The sequence below is a fragment of the Gallus gallus genome, chromosome 27 (assembly GCF_016699485.2).
Source record: "Gallus gallus isolate bGalGal1 chromosome 27, bGalGal1.mat.broiler.GRCg7b, whole genome shotgun sequence".
Classification (NCBI taxonomy): domain Eukaryota; kingdom Metazoa; phylum Chordata; class Aves; order Galliformes; family Phasianidae; genus Gallus; species Gallus gallus.
In genome coordinates, this window is record NC_052558.1 from 4,645,376 (window position 1) to 4,673,266 (window position 27,891).

General features: G+C 65.3%; 3 protein-coding genes across 8 annotated transcripts; 1 reads left to right on the forward strand and 2 right to left on the reverse strand.

Annotated features, from left to right (window-relative positions):
• Positions 1-14: 14 nt before the first annotated feature.
• HAP1 (huntingtin associated protein 1) lies at positions 15-9,641 on the reverse strand. Of its 4 annotated transcripts, XM_040653350.2 has the most exons (16): positions 9,088-9,641; positions 8,062-8,250; positions 4,285-4,361; positions 4,073-4,189; positions 3,891-3,991; positions 3,677-3,785; positions 3,515-3,593; positions 3,289-3,419; positions 3,124-3,198; positions 2,875-3,015; positions 2,735-2,799; positions 2,428-2,586; positions 2,031-2,332; positions 1,709-1,927; positions 1,246-1,348; positions 15-858 (listed from the first exon to the last, which is right to left on the reverse strand). In XM_040653350.2, the coding sequence occupies exons 1-16, from the start codon at positions 9,386-9,388 to the stop codon at positions 483-485; spliced, it is 2,544 nt and encodes an 847-aa protein (XP_040509284.1). In that variant the 5' UTR covers positions 9,389-9,641; the 3' UTR covers positions 15-482. The 4 variants fall into 4 exon arrangements, with proteins under 4 accessions (XP_040509284.1, XP_040509286.1, XP_040509285.1 ...); XM_040653352.2 differs by lacking the exon at positions 1,246-1,348; XM_040653351.2 differs by lacking the exons at positions 8,062-8,250; positions 9,088-9,641 and adding an exon at positions 6,000-6,124.
• On the forward strand, positions 9,464-11,635 carry LOC112530405 (synapsin-1-like). Its single transcript, XM_025144240.3, has one exon. The coding sequence runs from the start codon at positions 9,742-9,744 to the stop codon at positions 10,924-10,926; it is 1,185 nt and encodes a 394-aa protein (XP_025000008.1). The 5' UTR covers positions 9,464-9,741; the 3' UTR covers positions 10,927-11,635.
• Positions 11,401-26,873, reverse strand: JUP (junction plakoglobin). Of its 3 annotated transcripts, none has more exons than XM_040653205.2 (15): positions 26,776-26,862; positions 18,356-18,588; positions 17,258-17,511; positions 16,790-17,028; positions 16,128-16,329; positions 15,658-15,802; positions 15,067-15,170; positions 13,922-14,260; positions 13,485-13,640; positions 13,253-13,372; positions 12,986-13,136; positions 12,773-12,894; positions 12,563-12,602; positions 12,289-12,452; positions 11,401-12,212 (listed from the first exon to the last, which is right to left on the reverse strand). In XM_040653205.2, the coding sequence occupies exons 2-14, from the start codon at positions 18,579-18,581 to the stop codon at positions 12,307-12,309; spliced, it is 2,244 nt and encodes a 747-aa protein (XP_040509139.1). In that variant the 5' UTR covers positions 18,582-18,588; positions 26,776-26,862; the 3' UTR covers positions 11,401-12,212; positions 12,289-12,306. The 3 variants fall into 3 exon arrangements, with proteins under 3 accessions (XP_040509139.1, XP_040509138.1, NP_001254482.1); XM_040653204.2 differs by having other exon boundaries at positions 26,335-26,862; NM_001267553.2 differs by having other exon boundaries at positions 11,405-12,212; positions 26,834-26,873.
• Between the last annotated feature and the right edge of the window lie 1,018 nt (positions 26,874-27,891).

The window sequence follows — 27,891 nt, forward strand, 5'->3', positions numbered from 1 at the left end:
CACAGCGCACTGCATCGGGTGTTCGCGTTTATTCCACGGAGATGGGGCACAGCTGCAGGCAGCCCCGCGCAGCGCTGCTCCCTCTATTTGTGGGGCAGAAAAGAGTTTAAAAAACACCGCTTTAAAACCACCGTTTGCTTTAGAAGTCAGTCCGGGTCCCGGCGGTGGGGGCTCAGCCCGGCACGTGGAGCCCCGCGGGGCCGCTGCTCCTCCATTGCGGCAGCGCCGGTTGTGCCGCCAGCAGTGGGGTTCGGAGGGGCTCAGGGAGAGGGCCGTTCACTGCAGAGCTCCGCGCTCCCCGCGCCTGGGGGGGTTCCGGCGCTGAGATGAAGCGCCGTGAGCGGCTGCGGGGCTCCGCGCTGTCCCAGGGCGGGCGATGCCGCCGTGCAGCAGCTGAGGGAGCCCAGCGCTGTTCGCCCGCGGCCGGAGGTGAAGAGGGCGGAGGATTCGTTCCGTCCGCGTGCCGTCGTTGCGCCGTGCCCTCACGTGGGCGCATCGCGCTGCTCCCGGCGCTCCCCGACCGCGTAGGACCGCTCCCCCCGGGCCACCACCCGGTGCAGCCCCAGGCGCCGCAGCTTCTGCACGAGGTTCCCGCTGAAGATGCTGCTCTGCTCCGAGGGTCCCCGCTGCTCCTCCACCGCGGCGCACGGATGGGGGAGGAGCGGGGGGGCCCTCCTGGTCGGGGCCGGGAGCGTCACAGCATTGATGCCGCGCAGCAGCAGGAGGCGGACGAGGCCCAGACGGGGGCCGGGGGGCGCGGGGCGATGTGCCGGCGCCGGGCAGGACGGCTGCAAAGAGGGGGGGCTGCGGTTCAGCCCCTCAAAGGGCCCACAAGAAGGCACGACGGAGTGATGCAGACTGCAGGGGAGAAAGCAGAGGACGGCTCAGCGAGGGGCTGCAGGCAGAGCTGGGCCCAGCGCTGTGCACTTATTCACTGTGCATGCAGGGTAGTTTGTGTGGTGGTGGTTGTTTTTTGTTTTTGCTAATGCTGTGAACTCCAGCTCGCACCAATGCCCCCTCCTCCCCCCGCCCCTATTACTGCTTTGCAATAGAGCTCAGCAGTTAAGGTGCCCATTCCTTCCTCCATCCTGACCCCAGCAGGAAGGCACGAGGCTCTGCTCCAGTCTCATTGCCCCACTCCTTCCAGACAAAGCCCCCCGAGGGTGGGGGCAGAACAGGCAGGAGGGAGAAGGGGAGGGGAGGCAGCAGGTAGCGGTGCAGGATGGGGGGGGGGGGGGCACATACCTGGGCATCACCGTGGTGAGCTCAGTGGTGGGGTGGAGGATGTGGCAGGTGGTGATGGTGAAGGTGGACGGGGTCTGGGGGAGGTTGTTAGCAGAGAGGAACACTGGAGGGGACAGGAGACAGTGGGTTAATGGGAGAGGGAGGGAAGGGCACAGGGTGGGGGGTATGTAGGGGCACCAGCATTAGGCTGGAAGCTGTCACAAGTAGCAGAATCCCACACACAGAGAGCAGTGCTGGCTGCGCTTCAGCCCAATACAGCTCAGAGGAGGGTCAGAGGTCCCAGGGTGCTCCTGGACCCTCCTTGGCCCCCTGCCTTCATGGCACCAGGGCAGCTCTGTGGGGATGGACAGGCAGAAGGGACGGGAGAGGGAAGAGCACAGAGGAGGAGCACGGGGCGAAGAGCAGAGGAGGGCAGAGTGGGACTGGGGGCCACATCTCCCCCCTTCCTGTGCCTCCCGCTCACCCCCGGGGCGCTCCATGGCTTTGGCGGGCGTGGAGGTGGGCAGCAGCTGGAAAGAGGCAGCCTCCACCTCGTCCTCCTCCAGGTCGGTGAGGCTGTACACCTCCTCCAGGTCGATGTCCAGTGGCCTGAAGTCCTTAGTGAGCACCCCGGGACGGGGCACCAGGATCCCCCCCAGGTTGGGCTGTGCCAGCTGCTGCCAGTGGTGGAGTGTCACTGAGCCTGGAAGGGGGGGGGGAAATATAGGCGTGCAGAGGGGCTCAGCTGGGAACACAGAACCTTTCTGGCACTCCCAGTGCTGAACATGTCCCCTCACATTCCTCACCTTCTAGCGGCTTCACGATCTGCAGCTTGTCAGGCAGGAAGCTGAGCGAGCCCAGCGAGAAGCCGGAGGCGGCGGTGTGCTCAGAGCCCCCCGAGCAGGTGGTGCCGGCGGACACAACGCTGCCGTTGGGCGTCGGGATCCCACTGGAGCCGTCCTCATCCCGCAGCCGCCACAGTTTGTGCTCCCGCTCCGCCTCGAAGAAGGAGCGCTCCTCCTCCGAGTGGCACTGCTGCTGCACCGACAGCCGCTGCACCGCCGCCTCCAGGTCCTGGCGGCCGGGGGCTGCCCGTGGGCCCACCGCCCTGCAGGGGCACAGCGGCAGGCGCTCACCGCACCGCGCCGCGCATTGCGCCGTGTTCAGCATCCCCCAACCCCCCCCAGCACCCCCCACACTCACTGGGCACCCTCTGGACTGGGGTGAGGAGTGCTGCCTCCCCCGGTGGGAGCAGCCGACGTCTGCTTGGAGCCAGGTGTGTGCTGGGGGGATGCAGAGCTCGACCGGGCTTTGGCCGCGTGGTTCACTGCCTTCACCGTCTCAAAAACACGCAGACAGCTCCTGAGGGCAGGGAGTGGGTGGGGGTGTGCTCAGAGCAGCCCCCAGCATAGGATCACGGAATCACTACCATCAGCTCACCCCTACCACGTCCCCAAGTGCCACATCTCCTTACTCGGACCCCCCCTCAGCTCAGGGTATCAGCCCCTACCTGTAGTCTGAGGAGGACTCCGTCCCCTTCTTCATCGTCCCCTTGATCTCAGCAGCCAACGATTCCTGCAGGGCAGGGGTGCAGTGTCAGCACAGGGAAGCTGCGCCCCCCCACCCCCCACCGTGCCCCCCCACACCCACCAGGGGCAGAAGGCTGCTGCCCGCGCCGTAGCGGCTGACGGTGCTGTTGGGCAGACTGCGGCTGCGAAGGCTCTTCACCTCCTCCTGGGCCTCCTGCAGCATCCCACCGCACTCCACGTATTTGTCCTGCAGGTCCTGCAGCTGTGTGTGTGTGTGGAGGTGGGGGGGGAGAAGTTACTGCTCAGGGCACAGCCCCCCCCGGTGGGGACCCGCAGCCATGCCCTCCTCCCCACGCCCACCCCCACTCACCTCTGTCCGGAGCTGCTGCTGCACCTCCTTGGCCGCAGCCAGGTGCTGCTGGAGCTCCTCCACCTCCGTGCCATACTGCGGAGCAGCAAGTGGGGAGTCGATGGGGAGGGGGCTGTGTGCTGTGCCCCCAGTGCCCCCCATCACAGAGCAGGGAGAGATGCTCACCGTTCTGCACTTCTGCTGCAGCTCCACCACCTGTGCCAGGAGCTGACTGATCTCCTCCTGCTGCCTCGCCGTGTCCTCAGCCTTGCGGGCCAGCTCTTCCGACAGGCAGGCGACCTGCTGGCTGGCTGCAGCTGGGGGGGCACCGTCACCATCCACCCCGGGTGCTCCCCAGCATCCAGCATGTGCCCCCCTCCCCCTCCCCCCCCCCCCAGCCCAGCCCACATACAGAACTGCTCCACACAGTCAATCATCAGCTGCTGCTCCTGGTCCTCGTACCGGCTGGTCTCTGTCACAATAGTGGTGGCCTGGGGGAGAGGACAGGGGCTGTATGCGATGAGCAGAGTGTTTCCCCCCAGCATCACCACCCGGTGCCCCGCACTGCCCCCACCTCCAGGCGAAGCTTCTGGTTCTCCTCCTCCAGGCAGCGGAGCTTCTGCTGCAGAGCGTCGTACTGGAAGTACTGCTGCAGGGACAGCGAGGACTCATTTCGGCGCAGCCTGGGGATGGCAGGGTGGGCACTGAGCACCTGCAGTGCGGGCAGGATGAGGCCCTGCCAGCCCCCTGACCCACATCCATGGGGCAGTCCCATAGGGCCCACTCACGGTGTGATGGGGGCGGAGGTGGGCTCATTCTCCTCTGTGTTGGTGGTGTAGAAATGGAGCAGATCGTCCCTCATGGATACCTCATGGCGCAGCTGTGCGATCTGAGGGGACATCAGGGCTCAGCTCAGGGGCACAGCCCCCCCCCCCCCCCCTCCCCGCCAGCACAGGGCTGAGGGCCGTACCTCCTCCTTGGCCAGCTCCAGCTGCTCCTCCAGCAGCTCATTGCGCTCCGTCAGGCTGCGGTTCTGCTTCAGCAGGGACTGCCCAATGCGCGCTGCCAGCTCCAGGTCTCTCTCTTTCTGCAGGAGGGGGGGGACGGATGGACTGAGTGTTAACCAGGACTATCCCCTCTGGCCCCTGTCCCACAGCCCCAGGTCCCCATGCACCAGCACACCTCATCCAGCAGGTTGGTGACAGCATCGATGTCGTGGTACGTCTTGGTGATCCGCACAGCCCGCTCGGCGCACAGGACTGGGGGAGAAGGGTGAAGACTGAGCCTGGCTGTGCCCTCACATAGGGCTGTTGGGGGGCTCGGTGCTTCCCTGCTGCCCGCTCCTCTTGTGCTGCAGCTTGCAGCTCACCCACGGGCACACGCTGCACCCCTGCAGTGCACAGTGGTGGGCAATGGCTGCAGCAGCTGCGCTGAGCTGCCCTGCACTGCTCACCATTTGCTGGGCAGCAGCAGCACAGTGCAGGCAGGGGTGCTCCTGTGGCACTGTGGGGCACACACCAACCTCACCCCACATCTCATCGTGAAGGGGAGGGTGCCAATGTCTCCCTGGACAGAGCACACGGATGGGAGGGAGGGGCCGAAGGGAGGTGACGTCTCCAACAGAAAGCCAGGCTGGGAGCGCTGGCACAAACAGGGCCATGCAGCACTGCATGAAGTCGAGCTGAGGGTAGCGTCCCCTCAGCCTGCCCCAGCCCCCTCCCCCAGATGTCACTGCAGGAAGCCAGCCCTGCCCTAGTTTCTCCATGGGGTCGCTGGCAGAGCGCAAGGATCTGCTCCAGCCTGTGTTCAGTGGTCAAGAGCAAAAGGACAGAACCCACAGCATCCAAACCTCTCAGCCACAGCGGGGCCCAACACTGAGATCTGCCATCTTGGGGTGCTGCACCCCGTGCCCACCCAATGCCCCCATCTGCACTGAGGCTGCAGTGATCAGCGCCTGTGCGCAGCAATGGAAGCAAAAGCAGCTGCAGGAACAGACGCCGAGGCAGATGGGTGACACAGGGGGCGTCCACCCCCAGCACCGATCCAGCACCCACAGAGGCAGCCAGCAGTGAGCACGAGGCCTTGAGCTCTGCCTGCCCCGGGCACTGCCCACACCCCACAGCCGCTGCCAGAGCCACCCACTGTGCTCACAGTCCCGCAGTGTGTGCCTCAGTTTCCCCAGCAGAGCAGCCCAGCAGTCTCACCCCGCAGCCCCCACCCCACGTGCTCCCCCAGGCAGGCAGACAAAGTGGGTTAACGGGGGAGGCTCAGCCACACAAATCCCATTACGCTGCCCCAGATGGGATTGTGTAATGGCGCACGTCGCCATGGCGATGCCCCCACTCGCCACCCGTGTCCCTGTCCAGACCCCAGTGGGTGCATCCATAGGGATGGGGGGCCAGCCTCAGCCCCAGCCCCCCCCCCGCCTCAGTAGGGCCTGCTTCCCGCAGGGGTCCCTAACTGCACTTCGTCAGGCCACTGAGCCGTTAATTGGAAATAATTGGAGCATGAGCATCTTTATGGCGTGAGCCAGCAGCGGGCCCTGGGAGCCGTACGCTGCCCAACACGTACACACCAACCGCCACAGCCAGGCCAGCACGGCGTGGAGCCCACACCCCATGAGAGGGCTGCGCCCAGCCCCACAACCACACGGATCCTTCCACATCCCTCTGCCCACCACCACCGGGCACGAACCCCTCCTGGGGTCACAGTGACCCCCAAAGGAACCGGATAGCAATCCCTCATGGTGAGCGGGACCGGGAGGGGGGGACTGCCGGCCGCCAACCCCAAGGGAAACACAGAGCGGGAGGTCTCAGCCGTGGGGCGGTTGCTGGGGAGCCCCCGGCCCCGCATCCCCGACCCCGCCGCGGCCCCGCACCCCCCCGGGCCGCCCCCACCTTCCTCCAGCTCTCGGGCGATGGGGTCCGCGCCGCCGCCGCGCTCCGCGTTCCCGTTCAGCTCGTCGTAAGCGGCGGGGCTGCTCCAGATCTCCATGGTGCCGTACCCACCGCGGAGCCGTGCCGAGCCGTCCGCTCCCGCCCCTATTTATGGGGTCGCCCGGCGCGCACCTGCCCGCTGCGTCCCGGGGGCGGCGCTGAGGCCGGAGCGGGGCGGGGGCGGTGGGGTCGGGGGCTGCACGCTCCCCCCGGCTCGGCACAGCTCAGCACAGCGCAGCTCGGCTCAGCTCGGCCAGCAGCAGCAGCTCTCTGTGCACTATGGGGACACGGCCCCCATCACGCACCCACGGCCCCCATCAGGCACCGCAGAACCACGCTCGCCGTGGGAATGTGCTCTTCACAGGGGATGCTGCTGGTTCCAACCTTCCAGCCTCGCATGGACACGGGGTGGTCAGTGCACTGCATCCCCCAGTGGGAGCCGCCAAGAGGGGACGCTGGGGGGTTACCGGTCCCTGAATAGCAGCCACGCAGGGCTGACCCCCGATGGGCAGCGCACAGACAGCGGCTCCTGCCCCTTTTTGCCCTTTTCTGGACTGAACCTGGGCTGTGTGCAGGGCTGGGGGCCCAGTGACGCCCAGTTCACAGCACAGTACAGCTTTGCCAGAGCTCGCTGCCTCTCACCTGCCAGCCCCACGCTGCCCCAGGCCGGGCTGTCTCGGTCACCCACACAGCACACATCAGTTGCCATCCTCAAAACTGCCCTGCTCAGCAAACCCCCTGCTTTGAGCCAGCCGTGGCTGCACTGCTCTTGCCCCCCACGCGCCCCATCCGGGTGCACCCCCTACTCCTCCACCAACAGAGTTGTGCAGAGGCAGCACTGATGCAGGGAGAGCTGAAAAAAATCACACTCTGCTTATATGATGGAGCAGCTGTACGGCACACTGTGCAAGCATTGTGGGCAAGGGGCTGTGGGTGGGGAGCAGCAGGGCTGCTCTCCATCAGCATGTCAGGAGTGCTGATATGCGCAGTGCCTCCATCACCATCTGCCCCCAGCGCCTGCCCTCGTTAGGACTGAACTAATCAATGAATCGATGAGGCCGTGGCTGGAGCTGCCCTTCAGCAGCACACGATGCCTTTATTTGCCTGCTGGACTTCCACCCGTGGGACCCTCCCTACAGCATCCAGGACCCTGACCCCCCCTCCTGCCTCAGCCACAACACCCTCCTGGCTCTGCCCTCCCCTCTTTCCTGCCCAGGCGCTGCAGTTTGTGGGCAGGGAGCCACCCGCGGGCACCCCAAGGACGCAGTGTGCAGGAGCTGCTTCCTCCTAATCCCTGCCGGAGCTTTGCTCCTCCATGCAGGTCTCTGCGTCTCTGCACAAGTAGATTACAGGGGGCTATTTCTGATGGCAGCTTAACGGTCTGGGTGAGGGGATGAGGGAGTGGGGGCACAGCACACACAGACGGGGCACTGAGAAACGTGACATGGAGCGGGAGTGGTGACACACTGCTGAGCCACACTGTGTACACAGGGCTGGGGGCTGAGGCTGCAGGGTGGGGGGCTGATGGCCGAGGGGGGAAGGAATACCATGGGATCACAAGCACAAGCATGCCACAGCCGGGGGGTGCCCCCAGCCCCTCATGCATGGGAGGAGGCAGCGAGGGTGGCAGCGGGATGCAGCCCTGCTGCCCCAGATCTCCATCAGCCCCCCGCTCTGCTCCTGCCCCCAGCACACATGCACCATGGTTCAAGTGGTGCACAGACCCCTCCTGTGCCCCCACCAGGTCCCACCCCCATGGAGCCTTGGCACAGTGTACGGGAGGGGGGGCTGCGCAGGGGTCCCCGGGAGATGTTGGGGCTCTCTGCACACGTCCGGCTCAGCTCAGCAGAATTAGCCCGGGATGTTCTGGACAAGGAAATCCACTCCGCCAATCCCGTTAGTGGTGATTAGCTCCTGCACTGCCCTGTGACCCCCACCCTGAATCCTACATCCCACAGCCCCCACCCCAAACCCTGCACCCCACTGCCCCCGGTCAGACCCACAGCAAGGGCCGGGCACTCACGAAAGTACCACAGGGTCTCCTCGATCTGCTGGGGGGTCAGGGGGGCTGTGGGCTGCGAGGCGGGGGGGGCACGCAGCCAGTCCTCATGGTCGTAGCCGAAGACGGTGTCGGCACGCAGTGTGTAGCGAGGAAGCTGCTCGCCCAGCAGGGTGACGATCTCCACCTCGGGGACATCGCCGCTGCACAGCTCTGGGGGACACGGGGACAGCACGTCAGTTGGGGGCTGGGGGCACCCGGGGCCGGGATGGGGGCACAGAAAATTGGCGCGGGGGGAGCATTGGAGGAGAGCTTCCTGCCCCCCTCTGCCCCCGTGTGGTCCGGGGTTGGTGCCCTCAGCAGTCAGATCACCCCAAACCACCCGTGCCCGGGGAGGGCGTCCCAGCGCAGGGCGGCTCACGGGGACCCACATCCCACCCTTCCTCCCCCTTCACTCCGCCTCCTGGGGGGGATCATTGCTGCCACCTCCCGGCAGCATTGAGGCACCGCGACACGGGGCGGGGGATGCCGGGACGCGCGGAAGGGACGAGGCCGGGAGCTTCCCGGACCCCTCCCCGTCCCCCCGGCCCGACCCACCGGTGATGGTCGCGGCGTCGCGGCGGCTGCCCGCGGCGTGGGGCGGGGTCGGGCCGGGGGGCGATTCCTGCGGGGCGGCGGGGTCCAGTTTGGCGTCACGGGGGGGGCCCGGCTGCCATGGGCTGTGCCTCCCCCCCCCCAGATCCCCGGAGCGGCGCTGGGAACCGCAGGGTCCCTCCTCTGGCCGAGCCTGGGGAGAAGGAGCCGTCAGGGCGATGCTGGGGACCAGGGCCGCATCCCATCCCCCAGCCGTGCGGGGACCGTGAGTGTCCTCATCGCCCCCCCGCCGCCAAACCCCTCCCTGGGGCACCATCGCACTGCCGGGCTCCGGAGGCTGAGGGGCCGTGGGCAGCAATGCCGGTGCTCGGGGAGCGCGGGGATGGTGCTCCAGGACGGGCCCGGAGTGGGTCCCGCTGCCCTGGGCGGTGCGGGGCGGATCTCGGGGTCACGTACCTGCTAAGCGCTGCTCCACGCCGCCGGGCCGACGGCCGCTACGTGACGCGGGGTCTCGGCACCAAAGCACACCGCTGGTGACATGCGGGCGGTGAGGACGCTGCGCAGGGGCCGGGCGGGATCCCGCTGCCCATCCAGGTGCCCGGCGGGGGACGGACGCAGCCGCGGTACCGCAGCTCTCGCGGGAGCCCTCGGGAGCCGCACCTCGCCGGGCAAAGTTCGGCTGCCATCCTCCACCCCAATGCCAGCGGGATGCGGGGTACGGGGCCGGGAGGACCCGCGGCAGTGCCAGCGCGGCCATAAACGCATCACGAGCCCGGCCATAAAACCAGCACCATCACGAGCCCGGCCATAAAACCAGGACTGCTGTGACCCCGGCGTGGGCTGCAGCTGCGGCACCGGCAGCGCTCCCGTTGCCCCCAGGCTGTGCCGTCCCAGCAGATCGTTGCCGGAGGAGTCGGGGCTCTGCAGGGGTCGAGCACGGCACGGCGGAACCGGCGCATTGCAGCCGTGGGACGGGGGCAGCGAGGCCCGGGTTCGGCCCGGTTCCGGGTGCGCGTGCAGCTCTGTGCTCGCCCTGCCCTGCCGCTCCTCCTCACCTCCTCCGTGCTGAGCTCACCCAGAGCCCTTCCCCACCCCGGGAAGCTGAGCGGGATGCAGGCGGCCGGGCTCTCTCCGGGCTGTTTTTGTGCCCCCAGCTGCTGTGGCAGAACATGGGGCCGTGAAGGAGCAAGGAGGCTGTGCTGGGCGGAGGTGGCCAGAGGGGTGGGTGCGGGAGCTGGGCTGGAGGGGCAGAAGGACGGGGGAGCTCCCCCTGTCACCGCATCGGAGGGTGACGCGGCGCCTGGCGTGGCTGCAGAGCGGCGGGGACGAGGACAAGGCCGAGGCGGTGGCTCAGTCCCGCAGGAATGCCCTTCGCAGCGTCAGCCCGTCTCCTGGGGGCAGCATTTCCCCCCGCCCCACTCCCGCACTTCCTGCTTCACCCGTCGGGGACCACAGAGCGCAGCCGGAGCTCATCCGTCCGCCTCCCCATCCCCGCGGGGTTGGTTGGCACCGCCGGGCCTCTCCCGCTGCCACCCGCCAGAGGGCAACAGGCGGGACGGGACGGACGGGGCACTGCCGGGACTGAGGGCGCTGCGGGCGCAGGGAGGGCCCGGGGCCGGGTTCGGTACCTCTGCCCCAGCAGCACCCCCTCTCCCGGCTCCCGGCCGGACCCCAGCGCCAGCACCCGGCGAACAGCACTCGGAGAGCAGCACACAGGGACTCTCCCGGGCCGAGGGCTTCGCCCCGTTGCCCATCACCGCAGCCCTCCGGATGCGCGCTCCTTTCTGCCCGGCTCCCACGGCTCCCGGAAGACAGCTGTTGTTTTGCTCGGCCCCGATCCTGGCACGGGACAGAGCAGGAAGCGGGGCCGCATCGCTGCTGCACGAGGCTTGGCCGGGACGCGGGGCTGAGCTCGGTGGGACAGGCCTGGAGCCAACCCCGCTTCCCCGCCCCGCTCCTTTCTGCCTTCCGCCCCAGCTCGCCCAGCCCGGCCCCTGCAGGCGTACAGCTCAGAGCAGGGGCTCAGCCCCGAGCCGCCCCAGGAGCTGCGGAGTTCAGCACGACAGATGCACGAACCTCCCCGTCCCGTCCCTCAACCCCCGCACGGCAGAGCTGTCACGAAGCAGAAGGACGGAGCGGGGCATCCATCTCCTATCTCCCAGCGCCGCGGCAGCAGAGCCCACCCCCTCCCGGCAGCGCCATCCCTGTGACAGCGCCCGGCTGAGCTCCCCGTGCCAAGCAGGGGGGACGCGGGGACACGGCCGAGCAGATGGGCGCCGCGAAGTTCGCGGATAACTTTGGGAAGTTTCCACCTCTCAGCACGCTGCCAGCCTGGCGCCCGGAGCCGCTTCCATCCCGCTCGCAGGGAGCAGCTGTCGGTGAGATCTCCTCCCTCCATCTGTGCCGCTCATACGGCCCGGCTGCCGGAGTTTGGATGGGAATCAATCACCACTTCTAACCTCACCGCACGCAGCTCCATCCCGGCTCCGCTCCATCCATCACCGGAGCTCGGCCGCAGCGCGCGTTTATCCCCCTGAGCTCATTAAGATGAGCTCCGCGCCGCAGCAGAGCTGAGACACCGGTGATGCTGCTTAATGAACAAACATCTTAATTACCAGGAGCTGCTGCCTCCTGGCAGAGCAGACATGCAGCCAGGATGGGGTGGGCATGCAGACGACCCAGCGCCATACCCAATGTGAGGGCGATGCCCATCCGACCCAACGGGACCCACAATCCCCCCAGGCCGACAAAGAAGAGGCTCACGACGGCCCGGGGCTGGGGGGGTTATTTTATTCTTTGCTTTGGTCTATACAAAAACAACTTATAGAAATAATAAAATCTTCCCTTCCGGACCCACACTGCAGTCCGTCCACTTCCAGGCGGAGCGTTAAACCATCAGATCCAGAGCCTCTTCAGAAAAGTCATCAGGGAAGGAAAGGGGACGGAAACACCACTCACCAAAAGAAGGGGAAAGGGTTAAAATGTGCAACAGAGATCGGTACAAGGACACGGTTCCTAAAGCTGGAGTCACTCCTCTATGGGCACTGCGGGGACACAGACGGCTCCCAGTGGCGGATCCGAGATCCGAACCTCAGGGCTCCGGGAACGGCTCCCTTTGTTCCCCGCAAACCCCGGACTGCCCCTCTGACAGCTGAGTTTGCAGAAAACAAAGGGTTTCTGCCATCAGATCCCTTCCCTGGAATGCCGACGCGCAGAACAAATCGTGGGGACGTTAGAAAGCACAAACTTAAAGACGGCAAAAGCCGTTGGCACCATATTAAAAATAAAAAGGAAATATATATATTCATAGAAAAGATTATTCTGCCAATGAAAGGTTGATAAAGATGCGGGATTTGTGTGTTTTAAAGCTTCAGAAACAGTATTTGGATGCTGGATGCGGCAGTAGGTGCTCGAAGCAGTCCCAGGAGGAAGGACCTCCACAGACCCACAGCGAAGAGAAAATACAACGGAAAGATGAAACCTCTCTGGGAATGGGGACGTTTGTCTTCAGGCACTTCTGTCTCCCGAGTCCTTCTCGCAATTGCTCAGCTCTGGGGCCGTCCTCCGCACGGAGGAAACGCCTGCACACAGGAGTGGGTGTCACTGCGGGCTTTGGGGAGTGGGACGCGGCCCCCCAGCCCCCCCCGGCCCCCCTACCTGTTGTTGTGCGGGCGGTCAGGCGAGCATATGGTCAGTGAAGGGCGCGCGGACGCCATCACTGTAGGCGTCCATGGGGTAATCTCCATCCATGTCCATGTGCATGTCAATGGGGTCCAGGGGGATGTCACCCGAGTACATGGGGCGGTAGCCGGGGTCCACCTCTGCGGGGGGACAGGGGACACTCAGCGCCCGTGGGTGACAGCCACCCTCCTGGCTCCCATGGCACTGAGAGGGACCGAGTGGCCACACGGACCCGTAGGGCTGCACTCACCGTCCGAGTAGGGCTCATTGATGGGGATCATGCTCTGAGCCTGGGGAAGAAGGTGGCACGCTTTGAGACACAGGGAATGTGCACGTGGCACTCAGTATCACCATCCCGTGGCCCAGAGCCACCGCCTCCCCTCCGCCCCCCCACCACTGGCATGCAGGCACTGCTGTGGGGGCACAATGTGGCTGCCCCTCCCCATCCCCACATGCTCACCGCCTCCCACGCTGCGGGGTCGTGCTTGAAGAGCGAGTTGGTGAGCTCCACGGACACACGCTTCCTGTAGTCGGGGTTCTTGTCCTCGGAGATGCGGAAGAGCACAGCAGCTGCATAGGTGGCTGTGGGGGGACAGGAGCTGAGCCGCTGCAGCAGGGCTCAGGGATCCACCTCGGCGAGCAGAGCCCAGCGCGGGGCCGGGGCCGCGCTCACCTGTTCCCTCATTCCTGGAGTGCAGCAGCTCCATGAGTGGAGCCGAGGCCCCTTCGGCATCAATGGCATCGGCAGCCTCCTTGTCCTGGGCCAGCTCGCACAGCACGCCGGCCGCCACGCGCTGGATGTTCTCCACAGGTGAGTAGAGGAGCTGCCAGGAGAGAGCGGGGCAGTGTGGGGCTGTGTCCCCAATGCAGCCCTACACGGACACGTGTGCTCCCAGCAGCTCGGAGGCGGCGCAGCTCAACCCCACATCTCAGCCCCTACCTGCACGAAGAGGGGAATGGTGTTGAGCCGGAAGATCTCCATGCGGTTCATGAGGTCCCGGGCCAGGATGTGCAGCGCTCCTGTGCAGCCCTCCACGATCTCCTCCATCTTGACGCCATCCTGCGAGGGGATGTGCGCTCAGATGGGGCCCCGTGCCGTGGTCCCACCACGCACTGAGTATGGGGACAGACACCCCGCCAGCCTGAGGACACCGGGCTGTGCCGGGACTCACCGTGTAGGGCTGCTGTGTGCCGGCTGCCACGTGACGCTGCGCATCCTGGTGAGCCTTCACCAGCAGCTGCACCAGGCGTGGGATGACGGCCGCCTCCTGCAGCGGGCCATGGTTGGCCGGGCACAGGGCCAGGTTGCGGATCAGCCCAATGGTGGCCTGCAGGGAGGACACGGAGATTCATCAGGCAGGGACCAGAGGCACAGGGCACCCTGCGGCCCCCCCCGTACCCCCCCCCGCAGCACAGGCTGCCTCTGGCTTCCTGCATCCTCCTGCACCGGATCCTACACCCCCACGGCGGGGGGCGAGGATGGGTTTCACCGCAGCAGCAGCAGAGCACGAGCAATTTCCTCCCATTAGCAGCCATTAGCTCGACGGAAACACAGCAGCCGGTGCGCACGGCTCCAGCTGCAGCCCCCCTCAACCCCCCCGCCCCGCACCTTGACCAGCGGCCACTGGTTGGGCTGGTTGAGCAGCTTGACGATGGCGGGGATGCCGTAGTTGAGCCGCACAGAGTTCTGTGCCATCTCTGCCTCGGGGTGCCGGCTGGTGAGGTGCCGCAGCGCGCACACGGCCGGCTCGGTGATGTCCTCCTTGTCGCCCGCCCGCAGGATGGTGTGGATCAGCGCCTCCACCCCGTTTGACTGTGTCACCAGGGTCTTGTTCTTGCTGTTGTTGCAGGTCAGGTTGGAGAGCGTGCCGGTGGCGCAGGTCAGCACATTGACGTCGTCAGAGCTCAGCTGGTTCACCAGGATCTTGAGGACTCCATCCAGGCCCTCCTGCAGAAGCACAGACAGAGGGGGTCAGAGCAGCTCCTCCCCCCAGCCTGGCTCCTGGGTGGGCTCCATCCAAACCCTTCCTGGGAGCTGCAGCTCTCAATGTGTGCACAGGTGTTGTTCCCCCAGACCCCATCCCCTCTCCCCCTTCCAGCTCCAGGCTCTCATCTCCGTAGCCACCAGGGCTCGTGCACCCCTGGCTGCACCCCAACACTTCTCAGCATCACTCAGGCAGCACAAGTGGCAGTGCTCGATGTGTGCAGTTGTGCTCAGTTTAACATCCCCACCAGGTTTTTCCTGCTGGAAACACGGGAACCATACAGCCCCGGCTGCTGGGAGTGATGCAATGAGCGAGCATTACCAGAACAATCCCACAGTGACTACAGTTCTGGCCCCAGCTGTGCAGGCAGCGCCAGGAAGGGGTTAAAGTGCTGCAGCCAGAGCCAGGGGACCCGGCTGCACACTTCTACCGCCAGCACAAATAGTTTCCACACTGCATCAGGCGCTAATCTGCAACCGAGCACATGGGGAACGCATCAGGAGGTGACGAATGGCTGGAAGAGCTCAGAGCTGAGCCCTGGGCACCCCTCAGGCTCTGCATCCTTATGGGGCCGGGCGGGCAGCTGCATGATCAGCGTGCCTGGGGATGCTGCTGCAGCTGATCAGATGCAGAGCAACGTAAGGACAGAACTTTGGGATCAGCCTGGCACGGGCATGGGGCTCCACAGAGGTGGCACCGACCCAAGCACAGCTGGGAGGAGCTCCCCAGAAAGCTGAGCTGAACACAACACAGCAGCCCCCAGACCCACCTGCTTGGTGGCCACGTCAGAGAGGTTTCGCAGGGTCCAGAGACAGTTCTGCACCAGCCGGGGGCTGGAGCTGGTCAGGTGCTTGCCCAGAGCCTGCATGCCACCTGCCAGGAACACGAGACACTGTGTCTATAAATACTGACACACACAGCTCCCGGCAGAGGGGAAACGGAGCCGCGGCACTGTGCACAGTGAGCACAGGCTGACTGCCACCCGGCTGCCGCCTCCAACGCACCACGTCGCCGTGCGGCTCAGCAGAGGCTGAGTGCTAAATGTAGAGCAGAGCAGCTCCTGCCCGCCAGCCGGGCCGACTCCTGCCCACACACAGCCCCAGAAAGCGCCTCAGCAGCCACAAACCCAGACACGGGTGGTGGGACCCGGCGGCGCGAGGACTGGCGTGCCCCACAGGGCAGCTGTCTGCAGGAGGGATGCAGCAGTAGGACCCTTTCTTGGGGCCCCAGGGGCCACACTCAGCACCCGGTGTGCAGAGGGGTGGGGAGCAAGCAGCCAGGAGCAGTCGGTGCTGCGGGAGGGCGAGCAGCATCACCCCAAAACCCCACCGACCTCAGAAAGCAGCCCCAGAGCTCTCACCGGCCTCGACGATGGCAGGTTTGTTGCTGGGGCACACTGACAGCACCTTGAGCACCCGGCTGGTGGTCCACAGCAGCTTCTCATAGTTGTAGCTGCGCATGATCTGCACCAGGGCTTGGGGGCCTCCGTTGGCCAAAATAATCAGCTGCAAGGCAAGAGGGCAGGGTCAGGGTGAGGGCCAGGGTGCGAGCAGCACCACGCATTGCAGACACTCGGGATGTGCAGCATCACCCAGCCGGGGAGCAGACCTCGTGGCCCCACAGGGCTGCAGGGGCTCGTGCGTGGGAGGAGAGCAGCAGCCCAAGCACAAAGACAGAACCGTGGCGCTGAGCACCAGAGGCAGAACCAGCCATGCCAGCCAACTGGCCAGACTGGGACTGTCTGCTGGTGGGAAGACAGCACTGCGAGGGGTCGGGTGGTGGCTGCTGTCCCCTCCCCACCCCGCCAGGACCCCCGAGCCATGGGCCCACCTTGCTCTCCTGGTTCCCGTAGGCGAGCAGCTGCAGGCAGTCGGTGGTGATGGCCAGGAACTTGGGGTTGTTCTTGTTCAGCAGCGGCACCATCTTCTGCAGCCCGTCAGCCAGGCGCACGGCCATCTTGGCACCCTCCTGGTAGAGCAGCAGGTTGTGCAGCGTGGTGATGGCATAGAAGAGGACTGACTCGACCGGTGAGCTGCGGGCGGCACGGAGCCACATCAGTATAGTGTGGGCACCCCGGGCTCTGCCCCCCAGCATGACCCCAAGCCCCTGAGGGTCCTCATTGCTGTTCCGCCCCATGGGCACTGGCGGGCAGGAGCATCCCCTTGGGGTCCGTCGGGACACACCGCAGGCTCACAGCCACCCTGTTGGCCACGAGGACCCCCAGGTCCTTTCTGCAGAGCTCGTCTCCAGCAGCTCAGCCCCCAGCCTGTACTGATGCACGTGGTTATTCCTCCCCAAGTACAGGAGTCTATATTTGCCCAAAGCCCCACCCTGCCTGGCCTTGGGCACCCCCAGGGGTGGAGCACACACAGCTGCTCCGGGCAGCATCCCAGGACCTAACTGCTCTCATAGTAAAGAATGTCTTCCTTTTACCTAATCTCAACTCATCCTTTTTCAGTTTAAGCCCATCCCCTCCCGTCCACCCCCTGCACCTGAGCATCCTGACGAGGGCTGGGATGCCACCAGACTTGAAGATGGAGAGCAGTCCCTCGCGGTGGTGGGAGAGGTTGTGCAGGATGCTGGTGGTGCAGCGTGCCGTGTCCAGGTCGCTGGTGCTCTGCATGGTGCGCACCACAGCCGCCACAATCTGCGATGACTGCATCAGGGCACGGCGGGATGCTTCCTTCTTGGAGAGCTGGTTGACAATCATGGCTGCTTTGCTGACAACCACCTGCAGTGGGGAGAGGAGCCGGGGGTGGGTGGGGGTCCAGGGGCACACCAGAATTCCTGCTCCAATGGGTTGCCCTGCACCGAGGCTGCTGGTTTTAACAACTCATTCACCTTGCTCCAGCAGCTACACTGCAGCATAAGGTCAGACCCACAGCACTGGGAAGGAGGTGGTGGGAAGTATGCCCCAGGAGCCCTGAGGCTCAAAGCCCAAGCAAAGCACGCTTGCTTACTGGGTCCTCGTCGTTGAGCAGCTTGGTGAGCTCTGGGATGGCGCGGGTGGCCAGCTCGGCATCATCCTGGTAGTTGATCAGGTGCACAATGGCCGACTTCAGCATCTGCGAGGGCTCCGCCAGGCGCTGCACGTTGGTCTGCTGCCCTTCCACCTGCGTGGTGATGAGCAGCGAGCGGTCCTCCACCGTCTCGGGGTACATGGCAGCACGGACACGCTGAGCCCGGGTCATGGCCAGCTGAGCCTCCATGTCGGCTGCGGGGAGATGAAGAGGCAGTGTGAGGCTGGGCTCCCCTGCAGGAGTGCTCCCAGCGCTGCTTCCCGATTGCAGTGAGCCCAGCATGATGCCACCCGCCCCGTCAGCAGTCCTGGCACGTCCCGCAAGGAGCCATTGCTTGCAGTGTAAACAGATACAGCAGCACAGAGATAAGGCAACACTCAATTAGGCAGTATGATTAGGCAATTGTCACACAGGGCCTGTTAATTAAAAAATTAAGGGTATTTTCAACTTGGGACCAGCTGGCATTGGGGATTAGGAAAAGGACACAGAGCCCTCCCAGGCCAAGGCTGCAGGGACGGGCACAGCAGGAGCATACCCATCACAGACCCACACATCCCCAGCACAGGACAGGCAGCAAGCAGAGCTCTGCTCCCACCAGAGCTGCAGCTCTGTCCTCCAGGACCCATCTCTGGAGGGAACCAGCGCAGCTCTGCCCTCCTTTTGGGGACAGGGTGAGGGGAAGCGTCTCCTCCGGCACTGCAGGCCGTGTCCCTGTGGCTGCACCCCGGCTGTCAGGTTTGTGGCACACAGTGGTGGCTCACAGCCGTGCCAAGGCAGCTTCCCAAGCAGGAACATCGGAGCAGACAGTGACCCGTGGGCTGGGACCTGCTGCTCTCCCCGGAGCCAGCCAAGTGGCTGCAACATGTGCTCGGCTTGGCACGGCGCGGGGCTGGCTGTGTGCCCTCGGTGCAGGGAAGGAGGGCAGCAGGAGGGGATTTCAGGCAGCAGCAGCTCACAGGAAGGCTGCGTGGAGCAGTGCCCAGCGGGAGCATAGCAACAGCCCTGGGGAAAGCAGCAGCAGAGCTCCCCCACCCCTACCTTGTGCTTGGCTCTGGCCCTGGCCCCCACCCTGGCAGTAGCTGGTGGTGGTGGTCTTCTTGATGGTGTACTGCTTCCCGTACACCTCGTCGTCATCCCCCATGCACTTGCTGCTGACGGAGGGCACCTGGGTGTTGACGCCCGAGTGGATGCCCGAGTCGTAGGTGTAGGTCTGCTGCCACTCCGTCACCTTGATGGGCTGCTCCATCATGTTCATCACCTCCATGGCTGCACTGCGGGGCAGAGGGGAGCGTCAGAGCCCAGCCCCACAGATCGCTATCTGCCCTCCTCCCCCAAGCGAGATGAAAGGCAGCCCCGCCATGACGAACCCACAGCCATGACGAACCCACAGCTCAGCACTTTGCTGCTCCTGTTCAGACACGAACCGCGGCTGCAGTCGGCGCGGAGCTCAGCCAGCGCCCGCCACGCAAAACCGCGTCCCGGCAGCAAATGGGCCACGGTGCTTACGGGCTGCTTTCTGCCGACGGGAGCTGAGCTCGAGGCTCAGTGCTCAAGAATAACGTAAACCCTTTGAAGGGATGCTCCTAAAGCCCCTAAAAACAACCAGGCAGACCCAGCACAACGCATGGGTGCCCACGGCATACTCAGGGCTGGCTCCTGGCAGCAACGGTCTGGGGGACGCCAGTGTGACCCCCACCGATCCCCCCTTCCGTGCACATGGGGGGCCACAGCCGTGAGCAGCTCAGGGAGCAGCAGAAACCCGGCACAGTCCTGAGGGGGGAGGGCAGCCCCAGCAGCACCGGGCGCAGTTATCGCAGCGGGGCGGCGGTGCTGGCACTGCCCCAGCACAGAGGCTCGCAGCGCTGGGGACAGCACTGGGAACACTCCAGGCACGGGGACCCCGCACCCAACCCCGGCACGGGAGGCTCCGGGAGCAGAGGGAGAGCCGGGCCCCACGGGAGGTCCCACGCAGACAGGAGCAGCGCCCGCCCGCATGGCGATGCCGTGAGTCAGCGCGGGGCTGACGCTGCTCCCCGGCAGCCTGCAGCAGCTGCCGGCTGGCAGGGAGGTGCCGAGGGACGAGCCCTGCTCCCAGCCCTGCCGCCCACACTGGGGGTCGGGGCAGACCGACCCTAAACGCACCGCGGGGACAGAGCAGCCCCAAACCCCCACCAACGCAGCCTGGGCTTGCTTTAGAGCAGGGCTGGATTTCTACTGTCTGCAAGATGGGGATCTGGGGAGCAGGGGTAGGGGGTCACAGCCCCACAAGCACGGGGGGCAGGAGGCTGAGTCACCGACCCCACGCAGCCCCCGGCCCGTCGCCATACATTGAGGCCGCACGGAGGGGATGACTCAGAGTTTGACTCGAGGAGCAGCGCCGCCAAGCAGAGGCGTAACCACCACCTGAGCGGCCACGGGTCCCCGCTGCAGCCCAGAGTTCGGGGGGGTCCCGCAGGGTCGGCTCTGCCCGGAGCGGGGGGCGGCAGGAGGAGCCCCCGGCCCCGCACCGCACCGCCCGGCTGAGTCAGGGCGTCGGGTGGTGCAGGGACGCGGATTGCGCACGGGGGGGGGGGTGTGGGGGGTGCCGGGCGGCGCGCACGGGCTTGGCGCGGCTCGCCCCAGCGCTGCGGGCTGTTCCCAGCAGAGCGAGCGGCACAGCCCCACACTCAGTGGGAAAACATCCCGGCCAGGTAGGGAAAACTCCTTCCTGCTGAGCGGCCGTGGGGCACAGAGAGCCAGAGCGCTCCACATCTCACCGCCCCCCCAGCAGCCTTCCTGGAAGCAGGGCTCGTCAATTCGATGTTTTCCGAGCTGTAAAGGAGCATTCTGCACACTAAGTACTGCTCCGACTTTAATGGGTTGTGCATAATGCATGTTTATAAGGCAGTGAGAGGCAACCCCGCTAATGGAGGCTGTTGGGGGGGGGGGGGGGGACAGGTTATTCACATGGCAGGGGCTGTGTGCTCCCATCAGCGCAGCAACGATGTGTGGGTGATGCTGCACTGGGGGGCTCAGCACCCAGCCAGGACCCTGCAGCCAAGCCCCAGTATGCAAACAGGAGCTGTCCCCATCTGCTCACTGCGGCCATGAAGTTGGAGCCCCCAGACGGTGCTGTGAGCCTGATAAAGGCAACACCAACACAGCCACTCACTGAGTCCTGGGGGGTTTCATCCCTCTCCCCCTGCAGCAGAGATAGGCGCAGGCTCTGGTGCCATCCGGAGCAGCTGGCATTGGAGGGCTGCATGGTGCCCACACAGCCTCCGGGCAGCACGCAGAGCCTGGGCAGCAGCCACAGGAACCCACCAGGTCCCCACAGCCACACTTGGAAAGCTGCCCTGGATGGACAAAGCCAAAAATGTTAATGCTTCAGAGGCCAGGTCCCACGCATGGCACAGAGCTGCCAGGAGGGGCCAGTTCCCATCTGCACACAGCCAGTCAACCTGCAACACTGCTCTGCAATTACTGGCGTATGATAGACACTTCATTTCCCAAGCATTCCTGAGTCTGGCTCAGACACCGACGTCTTACACAGCTGTTCATCACACACACGGTGCAGCCCCCCCTCCCCCACACTCCTCCCTGTCTACACCACGACACCCAAGGTGAGCTGAGCTGCTGAGATGAGCTCAGGAGATCTGACAGGGACAGCTACAACCGGGAGAATGGGTCCACACCAACGAGCACAGGCTGAACTAACAGCCCTGCTGAGCACAGGGAGGCACAGCTGGCCCAGCACCACCCCAGCAATAGGCACCTGCCTGATGGCACTGCAGGTTTGCTCATTGCCATGGGTGAAGCTGATGGCACACAGCAATGTTTTTCTGAGCCCTGCAGCACACACCCCACATCTCTCTCAGAGGGGCAGGCACCAGACAAGCTTTTCCTGTCCCCATCCCTCAGCAGGGACCAGAGGCACCCGGTGACACTACAGCAGGGAATGGCAGCTCGGCCCTCTTCAACCTTCAGCATTTTCTGATCATGGCAGCCAGCATTGGTGCCTCTGGAGCACAATCAGGACCCTCTGCTCCCCCCCAGCTCATGAGTCAGGAGTGGGGCACAGGAGGACTTGGCAGCTCACACAAGGAGAGGTGCACCTGGGGCACACAATAGCTCTGGAAGGACACAGCACACAGAAGCAGGCAAGGAGCAGGGCTGGGAAAAGGTTAAACCCTCTCCTGCTTCCTGGAGCCAGGCATCCTGGTGAAGAAACAGGGGAAGTTGCTGCACAGCCGGGCCAGAAGGCTCCTCCAGGGCTGTTTGATCAGCAGCCAGACAGCATCGTCCCCCCAACAGCCTCCCCAGACTGTCTGCAGGGGAAGTCTCCAGTAAACATCTCCCCCCCTTCAGCCCCTTCCTGCAGCTCCCGTGACAGTGGGAAGGACGAAGCATCCACAGCCGGCACTGATTTACAGCTGAGCTGCCCAGCACAGCAGTGGGATGCGATAATCAGAGCCTCACACAGAAGCAAGGACTGCCTGGGGTCCCCTCACCCTGCAGTGCTGGCGGTGGGCTCACAGTGCTGCAGTGCTCGGCGGCCCCTGCAGCACCGCATCCCCATCACAGACGGCTCCGACACCCTGAGCTGTTGGTGGTGGGAGGCCCCGACTGGGGACAGCAGCACTGGGGCTGCCCCGGCCCCCCCAGCACACAGAACAAAGCGCAGCGCCGGAGCTGCACCGTGCACCAGCAGTGAGCTGTGCTGCAGGAAGTGTGCGAGCAACTGCAGCTACAGGCACCAAGGCTTTTAAGTAAAGGAAAGAGGCATTTAAGGCAACTCAACAAACACAGTGTAGGAAAGGGTGATCTCAGAAGCACTTCTGCTGCACACCAATGACCTCTGCCCTTCACACCTGCCCAGACAGCACAGCAGTGCCAGAGCAGCCGCATCCCACGGCTGGCACCACTGCTAACAACTGGGCCAGAGCTTCAATGGGCTTTAACAGGATCCATCAGAAGAACAAGCGGCACAGGGAGGGAGAGAAAGGCACTTCTCAGACCTCCCCAGCATCAAGGCGTTGTGTTACAGTCAGCTCTGTGCTGGCACGGGCTGATTCCATGAGGGCTTTGCAGCACAGATAACTCAAAGGGTTCAAAGGGAATGAGAGCAGATTGAAGTTTAATGAGCAGCGGCGGTGAGCGGCCATCCCAGAGCTGTGCGCCCGCAGCCCTGCCCTTGGCTGCCCGCAGACAAAGGAGCTGAGCACAGCCGCCTTTGTTCAGTGCTCAGCCCCCCCCAGCCCCACCGCCCCCCCAGCCCCACATCTCCGCCCCACAGAGCAGCTGCTGACAGCTCCGGCACAGACAAGTGTGGGCTGTCATGTTCTGGCACTGCCAGCACACAGGGACAAGGTGCTCTGCTGCACATTCCTCCGTCGTGAGAGCACAGACAGCACTGCCACGCATCAGCCCTCGGCACAGGTCTGTCTCTATCTGTCTCTACCTATTCCCACCAAAACCAGATGTGAGGCTGAGCCATCGGTGCAGCGCCGCACAGCCCCACTGCACGCACTGTGGGCAGAGCTCAACTCCCACACAGCTCCCCATTGGCAGTCACCATGCAGAAGCACTGCTCCCAGCACAGAGCCTGGCACCCCCCTCCAGCTCCATCGGCACCCACACACCCCCCCTCCCTGAGGCTCTGCCCACAACAGGGACCCTCACACCCCACACAGGACTGGGGCCGCTGTCCTGGCTCCTTCCCAGGTGGAGAACAGCTCTGAGCCTCCCTCCGCCCTGGGAGCCAACACCCATCCCCTGCCATGAGCAGGAGCCGCTCCCGCACGTGGCAGCCGCGTCCCACCCCACCCTGCCCCATCCTGGGAACCACGCAGTGATCCCGCACTGCAGCCTCACCCGTCCACCCTCCCCACCAACGCAGCCAACAGGGAGGCGCCCCCACTGCCCACGGCCCCAGCAGCGCACATCCCATTACGAACATGGGTGGGGGGGATGGGAGCTCGCCATTTGTCCGTGAAAAGGAGAGCTGGCACAGTGCAATTAATCACAATAACTCCATCTGGATAAGAAAAAAAAATATTTTGTTTTAAAGAGCACCAAGAACAAACTGTCCTTTACGAACACCATAATTGCAGGCTTTTAGGATTTCAGCTTCGAGGCTCACGTGTGTTTCCAGCACGAATAATGGTGTCTGTCGGCACAGGGCTCTGCCACCCGGCCCCAGATCTGCCAGGAGAGCAGGGCGAGAGGGAGGGAAGCAGGGCTGAGGGCTGCTGCGCCCCAGCTTAATTTCCCCATCCAATTGCATTACATCTGCAAAGTTCAAATGCTTCACAGGGAATTATCGCCAACACCCGTCAGCACACAGCCTGTCGGAGCAGGTTAATGATTTGTCACCGGGGCTCGGCCGGGTGTCACTGTGATTACAGCAGCACTCTCACAGCAGCCAAAGGTCTCCGCCACCAGCAAAGTGAACGCTCCTGCCCTGCGATCCCGACCCCGTGTCCACACAGAGCAGCACGGCGGCACATCCCTGAGACCGCAGGGATGGGGATAAAGGAGTGGGATCGCTGCTGGCACAGAGGTGGGGATTGGCACAGCTCTGCCAGCACGGAGCAGCCACACCGTCACCCAGCAGCACCGGCTGCCTCACCGTGCCAGGGCTTCATACTGCTGCTGGAGGAGCTCAGCTCCGGCACCTGCCCTCCCCCCAGCAGACCCCTGCCCAAGGTGTAGGGATGATGCCACGAGGCCAATTCCAGCCCCAGCTGCAGTGCTGCATGACCCCTCTTGTGCATCTCCACAGCACTGGGAGAATGGGTCAGGTCAGGTCAGCAGGTGTGGGACATTCAGAGAGCACTGAGCACCCCCCAGCACAGCTCAGCGCCCCGAGCCACCAGGAGCTCTGCTCCAGCACAAGGCGCCTGCCCTTTGCGTAAAGGGATTTTAGATCCGAGCAACTCAAGCATTATGAAATGCCTCCAGGCCTGTCAGCAGCTGCAGAAAAACCAATCAGGGATGGCAGATTTGGAGAGAGATCTCAAACCTATCTAATTAGAAACATCTTGCCCCCCACTCCTCCTGCACTCCCCTCACCACCCTTACAAAGCACAGCACACTGCACACGAGGGGGGAGCGCAGCACCTCCAGCACAGACATCTCCCACCCCACCAAGGCAGGAGGATGCAGTGACCCAGGAGGCACCTGAGCCCAAAGCCAGCACAGAGCGAGCACACACTGAGGACAATCCAGAGGAAAACAGCAAGGGCTGATGTAGCACAAGGGGGGGAGGGAATGATGAAGCATGCACAGCATTCCCTTCCCACCACTGGACCCCAAAGCTTTGGGTGCACCACACCGCCCTTGCAGCACGTGGGACTCGGGAGCGCTCAGCAGAGCAGGCAGCAACACGCCAAGCATGGCATTCAGGGCTGTGCTGGGCCGTCCTTGAGCTGGCAACACAGGATGCAGCTTTGGAGCACTCTGCAGCTCAGCGCTGGCCAGCAGCACTGTAAGCACAGATGTGTTTTTAAGCTGCTTAGGTCAAGTTTTAAGACGTCTTTGGCAGCCTCTCCCACGCGCAAACAGCGTGCCTGCTCCGTCCCCAAACACCCAACCCCATCCCTGGGAAACGGGGTAAACCCAACCCTGGTGGAGCTGGAAATGCTGCATCAGCTCAAGTGCTGCATCCTCCAGGGCTGACTGCGAGCCAGGCGCTGCCAGCAGGGCACAGCCCCGTGGGGGACACCCCAGGTCCCAGGGGACCAACTGAGACCCACAGCTGCCACCCAGACCCCATTTGCTGCTGATCCCGGGCCCAGCCCTAAAGCACCGAGGTGGGAAAGCACCACCTGAAACAAAGCTCAGAGCTGGCAACTGTGCCACAAGAAGTCCAAGGCAGACTCGCATTGCTTCTCAATAGAAACGAAACTTCTTTTTAACTCCCGCTAATTAGAAGCCAGCCTAATTTAAAATTTCAAGAGCAGCATGAGCTGTGGTACAGACACTTAAATTAGAGCCCTGTGAGATCCCCATGCAGCCCCTGAACTGCAGCCGCACAGAGCAGCTCCTCCCTGCAGGCTGCCACCCGCACCCCCATCCGGCTGGGGGTCTGACGGGGGGGAACAAGGAAGAATTCACAGGAGGAGGGCAGTACCCAACCTTAATGCTAAAGCACAGCACTGGGACCAGAGACAAAACTCTCCATGGTCTCCAGGTGCAAACAGAGCACGAGCAGCGGTGCCACCAACACTGCCCACTGGGACCCACACGGGGACAGGGCACTAGGAGCTCGCGTGCCTGCATCCCTGCTGTCCCCAGGGGAGTGGCCGCAGCACCAGACAATGGAATGAGAGCCATTGTGTGTGGGGGCGGGGGGAGAGCGGCCTGCAGCCCCCCCCACGCTTCCGCCAGCGCTTCCCCACCGCCGGAGTTGGGCAGCTGCAGTGCAGCCCCCCCTCCCCCAGCAGCTCCTCGTTGCCCAGCGAGAGCGGCACCAGAGCCGGGGATAACGCGACCGTGGCCATCCCCACCCGGGCTTCGCGCAGGCGCGTCCCATGCCCACCTGTTTAAACCGAGTGCGCTGCCAAATGGGTTTTTCATACCACTTTGTGGAAATCCTCCAAAGCGGTGAACAATTACGGCCTTCAGCGGTGGAAGGACACTTCATGGCAGTTCCCCTCCGCAGACTGCCCCAGTGCACGCCCACAAGGACACAGGAGGGGACCCGCGCCCCCCCAGCCCCGCAACGCGCCAGACTGCGTGTCATCCCGCCGCGGGTGGGCAGGGGACAGCGCGGGGACACAGCCCCGGCACGGGGACAGAGGGGGCCCGAGGACACCGCCGCCAACGCCGAGGGGACAACGGCCGCCCAACGCCGGCAGGACGCGGGGACAGCGCTGAGGTCACCGCCGCTCCGTCCCGCCCCGGGCTGCGCCCCCGGACGCGCCCACGCTCCCACCGCGTCCCCCCGCGCGCAGCCCACGCCTTCCTCCGCGGGCAACTCCCAGCACCGGCTCCGCGTTATCCTTTCATCTGCGCTGATTAATTAAGCTAATCACCCAGCGAACGCAACGAGAGCGCTCCCCGCGCTCAGCCGAGTTCCGTTCCCCCCGACGTTCGCTGTCAGCGCGCCGCGGGGCGCCCGACGGGAGGAAGAGCGCCTTCTTATTCTTCTTCTTCGCCCTCCTCCCCCCCCCAGCACGGACCGCTCCCCGCAGGCTGCACGGGGCAGGTGCGCGACTCTCCCGGGCGGGGCGCGGCGGAACGGCCGCCACGGGGGCAGCGCCCACCGCCGGCCCCGACAGCACCGGAGCCGCACGGGGCGGCCGAGCCGAGCCCGGCTGGGAGCAGAGCCCCGGGGCTGCTCGGGACCGGTCGGACGGGACGCGCGCAGCCGGGCGCGGCGGCTGCCCCGGAGGGGAGCGGCACAGCCCAGCCGCGAGACAACCGGGAGCCCCTCAACCCCGGCACCCCCAGCTCAGCCCCGCGACGCCCCGCACCTCTCCCGGCCCCCGCACGACCGGAATCCGCCGCCCCGGCCCCGCCCGCCCCGCTCACCTCGCACCGCTCCCCGCGCGGGCACTGCCGCCCGCCCCGCTCCTGCCCGAACAAAAGGCGAGCGGCGCCCCGCCCCGCCCCGCCCCGCGCTGCCCGCTCGCCATTGGTTCTCCTGCCCGTCCGTCCTCACCGCGGCGGGCCGGGCCCCGCCCCCTCCCCGTGTTTATCCGCTCGCCATTGGCGGGGACGCGGCCGCCCCCCCGCGCGCCGGGAGGTGATTGGGCGGCGGGGCGGGGCGGGGGCGGGGCAAGGGCGGGTGGGGAAGGGCGTGGTCGCACGAAGGGCCCACCTGGGTGACGTCAGGGGGCGGTGCGGTGCGGTGCGGCCCCGCCGCGATGTTTCGCCCGGAACGGAAGCGGGGGGTTCGGCGCAGAGCGGACCCGGAGCGGCTCGGGGCACCCGGGGGAGTTTTTGCCCGGAACAATCGTGGCGAGCGGAGCGCAGCCCGGGGGGGGGGGGTCAGCCCGAAGGGACGGACGCGCCCCGTTCTGAGCCCGGTTGGCGGCCGGGCGCGTTTCGGCTCCGTCTGCTGCCGGCGCGGCGGGGGACGCCCTCCCGGTGCGGGGCGCAGCGTGGCCGAGGTCCCGTGCCCGGTGCTGGGGAGATAAACCCGGCCCCGTCCGCGCCCCGCCGGCTGCCGGCGCCCCGTCGGTGCCGAACGCCGCTCCCCCCCGACGGGCGCGCCCCCGCGGGGGGCTGTGATGCGGTCGCGGTCCCACGGCCCGCCTGGCGCTGCGGGTCGGAGCGGGGAAGCGCCGCAGCCGGCGCAGGGCGGGGAGCCGACAGCGCCCGTCCCTTCCCTCCCCCGGGGCCAACGCCGTGATTCAGCCTCTCGGTTTCAGTCGTCGCAGCCAACTCCCGGTGCGGCGGAGCCGGCCCGGCGCGGGGTGTGGGGCCGCGTGCTGCCAACCCCTCGACGTCCGTAAGGCAGAAAGGAGCGGGCTGTCGGCAGCCCCACTGCGCCGCTCGGCCGCCCACCACTCAGCCTGGGGGTCCCCACCGCGACCGCTCCCCCCTCCCCCCGTCTTTCAAGGCCTCCCCGGCTTTGCAGAGGCACA